Raw genomic sequence first — 12,423 nt, forward strand, 5'->3', positions numbered from 1 at the left:
CAATTCTGCCCCAGCTCTGGACCATGTTGTCCCTGCATCAAGGTCCCAGCCCCAGACCAGCTCCCCACCCAGCCCATTTCAAAGGGGAAATGTTAGCTTATTTGGGAATTAGAACCAGCATTTTCAAATATGTGTGCCTAAAACATGTACAATGTACACGTGTGTGTGTGTGTGTGTGTGTGTGTGTGTGTGTGTGTGTGTGTGTCCACATATATACATATGTGTGTGCATTACTTAGGCATCCATATTTGAAAATACTGGTTCTAATTCCCAAATGCATATATAGTGTGTGTGCGCGCACACATGCATTGTTTAGGCACCCATATATGAAAATATACACAAGTGAACTGATTTCAGAGATACGAATTGGAGGCAAATAGACACTGAATTAGTTGCAAAATTTTAGGCATTCATGTTTGAATATACTGGCCTGTGGGTGTCAACAAGATTTAAAATACAGGCAATAGATGAAAAATAACTCCATTGCAGTATTTCCTCTCCCCTTTAATTAAACTATTTAAGATTCACTTCCTTACACTGGCTTGGTGTTTTTTCAACTTGGATATTTGATCGCCTTTAATCTCCATTCGCTTTACCAGACAATCCAATTCACGTTCAAGGTCTTCGCGAACTTTACAGTTCTCAGTTTCCTGTATCTGCTTCAATAGCTCTTGATGTTCACTGATTAGAAGGAAAAATATTATATATGTAGTGTTTGTGGGATATTTCCATAACATTCTTCTCTTACACTTTTAATCTACTGAATGAGTTTAAATTCTAAGAGGTTTCTTTGTGAGATAAAATATCAGTCATTTCTTCACACAGAGGTAGTCTGAACATCCTAGGCAAGTACTACTACAGTGATAAAAAGTCCCATTTTTCCATAAGTCTGTAATCAATGAATGTGCTTTTTTTGTATATGTATTGCAAGCCACTTCCAGAGTAACAAATAATAACCATAACTGTTTGAGAGCATGGCAGCATCATACACAGTGGGAAGTTGGAATGCAAGAAATTAAAAATCCTGTTCAAATAATGAGCCAGTACAAACCCAAAGTACTGGTCCCAACGCCCACCCAAATTATCTCAGAGTCAGAGTTTAGTTTAATCCACAAAACCTCATTTTAGGATCCCTAATGGAAGCCACAGTCTTTTCCAACAAATTAGTCAAATTAAGGCTTTTACTCAACAGGAACAGCACTAACAAGGCTTGTTATTCCTGGCAAGCAGTGTGGTAAAATACAGGTGCCAATTATTTCATTCTACAAACAAGACAAAGAATGGGCTAGAGCTAGCTGCCTAACAGACAGAGTAAAACTGTGCACCAGTTATAAACAATAACATGCTTTCTGATTATTCATCATTATGGCTTGGACCATGACTTCTTTTATGCTTGTAAAATGCTTAGCACATTGCAAGTGCTGTTGAAAATGGGTAACAATTGTTTTCTCCAGCCCAGTTGCTCCTATAAAGCAGTTTTTCATCCAAACAGCACAAATACAAAAACAATTCTTTGCATACTTATGGCTATGAAGCAGTAAGCAGTTTAGATTAAACCAATGCTTCCTCCCTTAAAAGGAGGACCCACAATTCTAATTTCAGTATTATTTATAACCCAGGTCTTCTGAACCTCCATATGCATTTCAAAATTCATTTATTAAGTATGTGTGGGTGGCTCCAAGCATCAAGGACTTGACAGATTTGACAAGAAACCAAGGGTTTCAAACAAGTAAAGGAGTCTTTTTTTGGCCTAACAACCTGCTTCTATTCCAGACCACAGTTCCTTGTTAGTTAGTCCAAGTGGGTGCATCTACAATGTAGTTTTAACCAATATTTCTACAGTGTTGCCAACCTCCTCAGCCCCCAGGACACAAAACCCTCAAGTACTTTCTTAGTTGTGCTTTGAATCCATGCTTGCTTTTCAATCTAGAGACATTAATTAAAACCCAAGCTGTGTTTTAGCTCAGACCAGAACAGTTAGACCACAAGATCATTCAAGACCTGATCATTTCTCAGTACAATTCCGCAACAATACAAGTCCCTGTTCCCCCGAGCACTGCCAGGAGTGACCAGGAATAACGGTCACAAGCTGGTAGAGGGTAGATTTAGGCTAGATATCAGGAGGTGCTACTTCACGGTCAGGGCAGCTAGGATCTGGAACCAACTTCCAAGAGAAGTGGTGCTGGCCCCTACCCTGGGGGTCTTTAAGAGGAGGTTAGATGAACACCTTGCTGGGGTCGTTTGACCCCAGTAATCTTTCCTGCCATGGCAGGGGGTCAGACTAGATGATCTACTCAGGTCTCTTCCGACCCTAGAAACTATGAAACTCCTTTAAAAGACCAGCAAATTTTGCTGCAATTAACAGGGAAAGAATAGAAGAAAAGAAGAACACAGAGAACCATGGGATACACCTTCAGATACACGGGCAAGTGCAGAAACAATGAGAATACAGTATGCAAGCAGCACTTTGCAGGGTGATGCTTCTACTCAGTCTAGGGGCTGACCTGCACCCTGACCCAGGTACCAATCACTTGGACTAACTGTGAAGTACATACCTTTCCAATAAGGGCAAAGTGAACAGCATCCCTACTTTTCAGGGGAAATAGTCCTCAACTAAGAGACTTTCCTATTGTGCATCACAGGGCTAAGGAGGAGGGGATCCTTCAGTCTGAATTTTAAGTTGTTACTTCTGCTTGGAAGAGACGAGGTTAAAAAAAGGTAACAGACCTTCTTTTGCCCACAAGCCCAAAACAAAAACCTCCCCAAAGAAACAAATCTTTACTTGCCAGGTACCCTTCAAACCCCATCCAGAAGTATTTTTATACCGTTAAAAGCTAGATCTAGTATAACATCTCAGCAACTCCTGTAGGGCTGTAGCTGGAAGTCATGTGTGCTCACAGCACCACACTTCTTTTGTCCTCTGGAAAATAGTTCTTGGATTCATACTTACAAGCTCATTTGACCCAGCTCATCCTGTATTGCCAACAAAAGGTCAGAAAGATTTTCAGTGACAGAAGAAGATGTGGAACACGATGACACCGATTTGGAAGCAATAGTTCTTCTGGAAACTCTGCGTTCAGCCTTTTCTGGATGCTGTGATGAGATGCATGGACTGCGATGTTTCATCATATGCAAGACACTTTGTACATTTGCACTAACAGAATGGCTGGAGCTGGCAGACTTAAGAAAGAGGAGTAAGCTTTTGTAAGCAGCTATAATGAATGCAATGAATGAATAGTGTTCGTTGTAAAGAAGATGACATGTTTAGTGAGAGTATGTAGTCACTCAGACTCACCTTCCCAGCCACAAATGGCAGCACTCCAGTCTTAACATAAAATTGTGGTGGAGTCACTTTCTTGAGACTAGGGTTTTTCTAACAGACAGGCGACAGGAACAGGGAAGAAACAGAGTTTACTGAACCAAGCAATTTTAAATTTACTCTAACAAATAAGACTGGAAGCATTTTGGAGCACAGATTAACTTTTTTTTGGTGACAACACAGTATCTAGCACAAAAGAACCTCAGACATGGAGTAATCCATTTAGGGAGTTGTCATAATATAAATAAAAATATCAGTAGGTTTTTACCTCTCAGTGAGAACAAGGACAAACTGCATTTCAGCAGCAAGGCATTGTATACAAAACTTGCAGGTGAATAGCCACTGAAATATAGCTTTTCAATCCGTCTCTTTAATGGGCATTACATCTTTGCCTGCTTTTCCCCAGTATAGGAAAAATTCTCAACATTAAGACAAGTAAAGGCTACCCAAACAGATTCACGTAACTGGTAACTGGACAAGTCACCAGTAGACTGAGTTAAAAGTAAATAAATCCAGTATTAATTCTGAATTAGAGGGGTTTTTTTCCCCATTTCTTTTTTTTTTTTAAACAGAGCTGCAGCATTGGTAGCTGCAGTGAGTGATTTTTACTGGACTTCAGTAAAACACTTGCTACCTTGTCTTAAAAAAAATTCTAAATCAAGTTGTTTTGAATACCAGTCAGTCAAGGCCAAAGGTCCATATTAGTCACAGGGCTCATGTAGTTAAGGTGTATATCATTTTTTATACCCAGGAGTACACAAGGGAGCAACGTGGATAGCATCCTCCTTTCATTACCAGCCCAAATGACCAGGTGCGTATATTTCTCCGGCAATACCATGTCTTATGTACCTGGGTTTAGTTTAAACACCTTAGTTCTCTATAAAGAAAGCTATGCAGCTGGTTATATCTCAGAAGTCAGCAACGGAATGCAGAGAATGGATAGAACAATTCCCTCCACATCTTCTCCAGTGAGATCATGTGGATCAAAGTCTACTCCAGCAAGACCCCCAGGTGCCAGCAGCACCTGTCACGTTACCTTTACTGTTTTCTTCTTCCTATTTTTCCTTTTTGGTTCATTTTGAGATGAAACTGAAGACATCAGAATTCTATTGATCTCAAATCCTGTTTGAAGCTATAAGAAAAAAAAAAAAAAAGAAGAAAAAGTAACACGCTAAAATAGCCCAGTTCAATTGGGTCTTCATCCACATGAGGGAAGGAATGAATTATGGGAATTACTATGCTTCTTACAGACATGACCCTTGCAAGGAGGAAGCATGGGGATTCAACAGTGTGAGATGTGATAAAGAGTGGAGGTCTTCCAGTATGGTTTCAAAAGTCTCCATTTCCAAATCTAGCTGCAGCAGGTGCACCTTTCAACTATCACCGCTTGGTTGTTAAGATACTTTAATTTTGTAGTGGAAAAGAGACTTTGTGGAACTATGATCCCTTTTAATCCCTGTGACTCAGAACAGCGGAAGAGTGGAGATCCTAGACCATGTGTGCAACATTTAGCATCACTTTCATTGGTCAAGACAACGTTTTTCTAGATATTGCTCTACAATTAATATTGTAGATACAGAGCCAGCATCTGATAAAGTTGCTACCATTTCGGCTTTGAAAGAAAAGGGCCTCATATCTGAATATATAAGACCTGGCTAAATGATAAGATGCTCAGACTACAGCTAGGTGCTTCAATCAGCATGAAGAAAGAGAAGGTTGAGGAGGTCATATGCCAAGTGACAAATAAAGGATGATGTTTCCCATCCCACAGCCACATCTTAACAAAGCTGGCGTAGAGTAAGAGAACTCCAGTATTAGCAGACAATTCAGACTACTGCACAAAAGCCGTTTCTTGAGCTCAAGGAGTCTATCTGGCAAAGTTGTGATACAGACACTTGCCAACAGTAATTAGTTCACCATTTTCTGACAATCAGACATTCCTACTGGACTTTCTGCTCATGTGGCAGTAAAACGTGTTCTAAGAGAAACACAGTAGTTTGTGTATTTTTTTGGACTGTGGCATTCAGTGAAGTTCTAGTGGGAAGACATATGGGTTGCAATCTGTGGGCTTATTCTGTCTTCTGACAGATGGAAGTCAGTGAAGTTGCATCATAACTGCTACAGGAGGTGACAGCAGTGGTGAAAGATGCTAAAAATGCCAGCTTCACTTATTTTTAGGTTCTTTCAGTACTTATTCAACTCCTGTACTCTTGTTACAGAGCATCCCACAAAGTATTACCCTCTACAAAACATTTGTTACCTTTTATTAGTCTTGCAGAGAGAGGCTGAGAGGACATAACAAAGATGAACTTGTAAAATGGCTGCTGTTGCTTATTTGTTCCTGATGAGTAAATGGCACACCATGCAACAAAACTGAGCACTCCATCTACCCCACCCTCCCACTCACAGCACAGGAAGTTCTTTATGCAGTTCTCCATAGGAAACACTTTTTTTTCAGATTCTGCTAAAGAAACCGTCACTGACTAATAGTGACAATCATAACTATGAAGTCTTCAAGCAGTCAAATGTACAGGTACACCTCACTTAATTTCGTGCTGGTTAACACTGTTTTGTTATTACATCGCTAATCTATTAGAGAACATACTCATTTAAAGTCATGCAAAGTATGGCTATAACATTGTTTGGTCACCACCTGCTAGTAAGTAATTACTGTGACATAATTGGATTCACTTAACATCATTTCATTTCAAGTCGCATTTTTCAAAACCATAATTATGATGTTAAGCAAGGAGTTGCTGTATTAGTTTTCAATATGTATGAACTACATGTGAAGTTGGAAGGGACACTCATTCCATTAAGATAACTAGAGACACTCCTCCTTTCCCCTCTAAGACACCTGATTTTGGAAGCCATATTTCTTAAAATCCGTCTGCTCATTAATTAGAGTTAAAATTACCTGATGTACTTACAAGTTATCAGGAAGTTCATTCCTGACTCTCAGACATTTGAGGTGAATGAGTTGTATTCTCTGCGCATGACACAAAGCACATCCTCATCTACAGAAACTGTGTAAATACTTTTTCACTAGGTCAAACCAAAGTTTGTCGTTTTGTATAATTCATGCTAAATAATTCACCCTAACTAAATGAGTAAGAAAAAAAAGAAGCGCCTTGAATAAAGGCAATGGACTTCTTCCGCAATAGTCAAATGGGCTATCTTACCTGAGCAGCCTTGTCTTGTATTAACTTACGTTGATGCTCTTCTTCACGAAGCTTTTCCTCCAACTGTTTGATCTTGACCTCAAAGGAAGATACAAGACTGTTCAACTAAAATGTACTAAAGTGTAAACTATTTCAAATTTTGGACAAACCAAACTGAAAGAATTTTGTAGGACAGAACTGAAAGACCTGTAGGAAATAAGGCTAATACAGGAAGAGCCAGGAAAAACAAATCTTGTGATCCGAGCTCCACTGAAGGAGTACCGGCATCACAGATACTCTCTGAAACTTAGTGCAACTGGTAACCTTTGCAAAAAGTCTTCTGAAGTGAACTGTAACTGCAGATTGTCACCTCAGGCTTGCTTACTTCTGCAGTTTTCTGAGTAGTGGTAAGTTTGAAGCACTCTTTTTCTAGTACTTCAAGCTTTTCAAGTTTTGCATGTAGCTCCATCTGATTCTGATTTTTCTCCTTTTGAAGCTGGGTCTGGAAAAAGAAAGCCAAAATTAAATTTGGCATCGATTGAAATATTTTCAGACACTAAAAAAGAACACACTACAGTATACTGGTTTAAATAGCTTACAAGTATACATATGAAATTCCAGGCCATGAAATATTGTAAAGACAAAGCTGACTTCAGTTTCAAGCAGTCAGTTTGTCCACCCAATGTGCAGAATATAGGCAGCAACAGGCCTACAGCAGAGCTACTGCTGGGCTTCAATAAGATCTATCAGCTCTACTGCGCAAAACTAAAAGATAACTGTCTAAGGCAGGGCTGTCCAACCTTTAAGTGGCTGGGGGCCACACTAGCAAGGACCACACACAGACAGCACCCACTTCCACCTGCCCTCAACTGCATGCACAGGTGCTGTGGATTGGGCCGCCTTGCCTCCTGCAGTCAGAGCAGGAAGTGAAAACTGAGAGAAGGACAGGGAGCCTTGAAACCCTGGGTGCAGCAGCAGCCAGAACAGTGGGAGCAGCATTAGGGCAGAAGCCCTGGGGTCGGGCGGGTTGCATATTAACCGCTTGACGGCCATATGCAGCCTGTAGGCCACCAGTTAGCCCTGGTCTAGGGCTCCACACTACCTGCAGCAGCAAATATTCAGTATCTCTGTATTTGCCTAAATGTGGATTAGTAAGGGAAGGCATTTGCTAGTTTTCCTAGACCTAAACTTTTAGAATTAGGAAAACAAGTTGTGTCATGTTGCTCCTGCAGTCCTTGGCCACTTTACATCTGATCTGCCAAGAGCTGCCTCCATTAAAGTATACCTGCCTTTTCCCAATGGCATGTGCCTATTTACTAAGAACCTTACCAAAGCCAGTGGACCATTTTGTGCAATTCACAGATCAGTCACCCCACACTGTAATCACTTTTAGTCACTACCAACTCACACAGCAGGGGAAGGAGGGAGAAGTGACACGTAGAAAGCACAGGTTTTAAAGTCTTAATCTTTCTACAATATTGTCCTAATACTTTGCTCCATATGTTACATTAAACAGCTTCACCTGTTGCTGTAAAACCATTTTCTTGTCTTGCTCTGCACTGAAAACCATTTTCCTCATGTAATCCAGCTGTTTCTCCAGTAGGGAGCAGTGTGATTGGGCTGCACTTAACTGCACGCTTACATCTATGAAAAGACAGACAGAGAAGAGTAGCTGGGGTCATACAGTTAGACAACTCATCCCCTCATGGTCTTAAGAGAGGCTGAATTCTTTACAATTTAAAGGGGACACAGGAGAGTAGTTTGGGAGCTAGGCAAATCAAGCAGTTTAGATGTTTAACATCAGTATATGTACAAGATTCAAGATGGGTTTCCAATTTCAGGCCCTGAACTGCCTCCCACAGGAGTGTGATTTTTATGTTATATATCGGTGGTCTCAGCCTTCTTAGACTTGAGGCACCCTTCAGAAAACACTCTTTGTTTTTGCTTGTTTTTTTTGACTACAGAAAAATAATGGAGCAGTGTTTCTGCTGAAAAAAACTCAGAAAGACTACAACAGATCAGACTGTTTTTAACACTATGGATTCCTGTTTGAAATGTCTGGGGTTAATTTGTGAATCATGTTCGCACACCTAGGAGTATTAAGATTGTGTGGCACCCTGGAGTCCCCCTTGAAAAGATCTTAAGGCACCCCAGGGTGCCACAGCTGAGAATCACTGTTACAAACATATGGAATTAGCTACTGGCTTAATTGAATTTATGCTGATATTAAAAACTCCAGTTAGAATCCAGCTCCTTCCCTCCCTTCCCAGCAGCACTCTTTGCCAGACTGGAGTGCTAAACAGGCAGCACTTAATGGTGGCAGATAGCAGCGTTTGGTCCAGTTTAGGCATTTCAGTGCTAGAGTTCAAAGAACATCAGCAAAGACAGACTGATGAAGAATTCTGGGAGCCCAAAACTTCAGTTCAAAGTGAAATAACCATATTCTCACACTCACACGTGAGCACACAACATGCAAGTGCACACATTCTCTCTGTTTTTTAATACAATGTGCATTATCTAAAGCCTGTTTATTTGGCACCAAGCTTTCAAGTAACCAAATATTGTTTTACTATTATAAAAAATTAGCTTGTCAAGAACAAAATAAGGACTTGAATTGTCACGGTATCATGACTTGGAAGGAAGATACTTACTGAAACCAAAGTCTGAATTAAATAGCAGCTGGTCAAAACAAACTTGCTCAGTTGTTCAATTCAGAATTATAACAGATGCATGTTGGTCTTTCACAACTCCTGGAAAAAAAAATACCTTTTTTCTGTTGCATCAGTTCCTGATGGGCGATATCTTTCTCACAGGATTCATGGTGCAAGGCTTTTTTGTACTGAGCAGCCTCTACAGAAAGACTGCTCAGGTTCTCTTCAGCCTGCGACCTCTCCAACTCTAAACGATGGATCTTTTCCTGAAGAGTTTTCAGAGCTGCCATCAGAGCTACTGAACAATTCAACAATGACGAATGAAGCCTTAACAATGGGTTTGTACACTGCAGTGTAGCAACCCCATTTATTTTTTCAGTGTTAAGCCAAAGAAATTGTAATGATTCCCCACCAACAGTTAGCATTATGAAATAACAATATATTTTTCTGGTAAGTCTTAATTTGTTTTGAAAAGTTTTGATTTGTTTCTCAAATATTTCTTTGTAAATATCCACGTTATAGTCTTAAAAACTATGTAAAAACAGTATTAATACTAGAGGTGCACCGATATATCAGTACCATATCGGACTGGTGCTAATAAAAGGAAAATTATCTTATCAGCAATTGACTTTTATTGGCCGGTGTAGCCGGTAATGGCACCAGTAAATATAATATCCCTTCTGACCAGGTCCTCTGGACGTGGCCAGGAATGCAGCCAGGCAGCGTGGAGAGCAGCGCCCTTGCAGGTAAGTTTGTGGACGGGAAGTGGGCATGAGGGTGGGGCAGATCAAGGCCCCCACAGTGAGGGAAGGAGTGGGGCAGGGGCTGGGGGCACTGCCCAGCCAGGGCTGTGAATAGGACCCAGGGTAGGGAGCAGGACAGAGCCATGGGCAGCTCGTCCAGGGGGCACAGGGAGGGTGGGGACTGGGGGGCAGCTCCCTGCCACTGTGTGCACCCCCCCAAAAGGAGGCATGGGGGGACATGTGCCCCCCCCCGAATTTGTACGCGGGGCAGATGCTGGCTGCCCCCTGTGGTCTCGGAACTTTCCGCTCTCCTGCCTCTGCCCCAGGAGCCCCACGTCACCTGCGCCTTCCCTGCCCACCTGGCAGCAGTGAGGGCAGCGAGTTGCGTTTCCTGCTGCTGGGCGGGCAGGGGACACAAGGCCAGTCGGGACTCCTGGGGCAAAGGCAGCAAAGCAGAGAGCCCCAAACCCACAGCAAGCAGCCCGCATCTGCCCTCACCCCACTCAGCTCCTCTGCAGTTAAGTGTACTTACACTTAAAAATGGTGGCAGCAGCACTTAAACTAAAGCACATTTGATGAGCCTGAATTCAAGCGCCGCCACTGCCATTTTTGAGCGCCAGGATGCTGATCCCTTGAACAAGCCACCCATGGCTCCATCCCACTCCCCACCCCGGGTCCCATTCACCACTCTGGCTGGGCAGTGCTCCCATCACCAGCCCCTGCCCCCCTCTCTCCCTCACTGTGGGGACCTTGATCTGCACCCCCTTCCACCACTTCCATCCCCCACACCTCTTCCCCTCCACAAACTTTCTTGCAAGGCACTGTTCTCCACGGTGCCTGCCTGCATTCCTGTAAGTAGGTTATAAGATCGGTATTGGCCGATATGGCTGGTTAATAATTGGCTATTGGTATCGGCCAAGAAAATCTTTATCAGTGGACCCCTAATTAATACTATGTCTTTCCACTGTTCTTGAACAGGAACTGTGCACATCTCCCCTACATCAAGGATACGTTTCATAGGTACTGCAGGCAAAAACTAAAACTAAACCAGATAATAGATTTTTCTCTCACTTCTGAAAAGCAGTTTGCATTATCTAGAAATTTGACAGAGACATTCTCTATTTCTGCTCCCTCTCCCCTTAATGTCTGCTTTCAAAAAGTTGACAGAAGTGCTTCTAGTGCTTAAAATAATGGCATTTCCCTCCTTATGGCAAGAACAGTATAATGTTAAATAGTTTCTTTCATGAATCTGCCTTACAGCATACCTATGTTTCAAACGTTGTGATATAATGTTGTTTGTTTGGGCAAACTAAGGACACAAGAGAAAGTTAAACATTTTAGAAGACTTTCAAGGGCTGACATTTTTCAACCTGACAATATTGAAAGAGTATTGAGCCAAATCAGAATTTCCGGTACATTTGCTCATTACCAGTGATAGTTCGCTACAGAAATTTAAAAGCAGAATTTTGGGACCAGATAACATTAGGGTCCAAATTTATTATGAAGTTGCAACTGTAGTCTTTTTTTGGTAACATGCTAAAAATTTAATGGAAAAAAAAATAAACTAACTGTTTCTGCCACTATAAAGCATTTTGCTCACCTGACAATTTTCAAGGTAAAAAATTAACATCTAGGACCTGATTTTTCAATAGTTTTCATTATACAGCCATAGCTATAGAAGGAGAAACTATATTCCCTTTGAAAGCCATCTTATTCAAATGTCTACCTGGTCATTTAAAAGTCCTGCTGTCCTGTGAAAACTTACCTTGTTTAGCTTACTTAATAGATTTCAAACCAAGATTTTCAGTTATTGTTGTTCCCCCCACCACCTCCATTTACCTTGATTGTCTGGACCAGAAGGCAGGTGTCCCACAGCAGTTGTTAATTTCTTTGATTTTCTGTGAGCAAAGGTAGAATACTTGCTCTTATCTGGAGGCTGAAGAAAACTTCCTATGAAACTGTGTTTTGATTCAGAATCCATGGTCTGCAAAAGGAAAGATATGCAATGCCATTTTTTCTTAAATGAACTATTAGCCTGCTGACAACTAGCTCAAGGTATAACATTAGCAATTCCTGTTTACTTTAAATCAGGGCTATCCAACACAGCCCATGGGCAGGCTGCATGGGTTAAATTACAGCCCCTGGGCTCTCACAGAGCTGCTGCTCCCTGCACTGTTTCAGGTGGTACTGCAGCCAGGTTCCCTCCCTACTCTCCTCTGATTTTTGCCTTCTGTCCCCATCCCTGGGAGCAGGGTAGTACAGCCCACAGGGCTTGGGACCCCAAGGCTCAAAGATCTGGGGAGGGGGGGCACATGGGAGCACATGCTAGGAAGCCCATACAGTAGATGGTCCCCAACCATTTAGGAGTTAGACAGCCTTGCTTTAAATCAAATTAAGGGGACAAGGGGAACGCTGGGACTAGGGGGTCAGTAACCACATCTCCAGGAGGCCTGAAATGCCTCTACACTAATGCCCGTAGCATGGGGAACAAGCAGGAGGTACTCGCCCTCCTGCTGGCTGACACCAGCCCGGACATTGTGGGGATTACG

The 12,423-nt window shown here is 41.9% G+C and overlaps 1 protein-coding gene across 5 annotated transcripts in view; it reads right to left on the bottom strand.

Moving 5' to 3' along the window:
• CEP57L1 (centrosomal protein 57 like 1) overlaps positions 1–12,423 on the bottom strand; it is a 35,047-nt gene that overhangs the window by 7,292 nt on the left and 15,332 nt on the right. For 2 of the 5 annotated variants that reach the window (XM_019520118.1, XM_019520119.1), the window contains exons 2-10: positions 11,714–11,858; positions 9,247–9,429; positions 8,003–8,124; positions 6,866–6,982; positions 6,502–6,579; positions 4,356–4,451; positions 3,296–3,373; positions 2,951–3,180; positions 537–681 (exon numbers count right to left, since the gene is read on the bottom strand). In XM_019520118.1, coding sequence (XP_019375663.1) covers positions 537–681; positions 2,951–3,180; positions 3,296–3,373; positions 4,356–4,451; positions 6,502–6,579; positions 6,866–6,982; positions 8,003–8,124; positions 9,247–9,429; positions 11,714–11,855 — 1,191 coding nt within the window. In that variant the 5' untranslated portion in view covers positions 11,856–11,858. Of the gene's footprint in view, positions 1–192; positions 682–2,950; positions 3,181–3,295; positions 3,374–4,355; positions 4,452–6,501; positions 6,580–6,850; positions 6,983–8,002; positions 8,125–9,246; positions 9,430–11,713; positions 11,859–12,423 lie in introns of those variants that run through there. The other 3 variants (XM_019520122.1, XM_019520121.1, XM_019520120.1) reach the window with 3 other exon arrangements.

This window comes from Gavialis gangeticus, unplaced genomic scaffold (assembly GCF_001723915.1).
Source record: "Gavialis gangeticus isolate Ggan-Ray unplaced genomic scaffold, GavGan_comp1, whole genome shotgun sequence".
NCBI classification, from domain to species: Eukaryota; Metazoa; Chordata; order Crocodylia; family Gavialidae; genus Gavialis; species Gavialis gangeticus.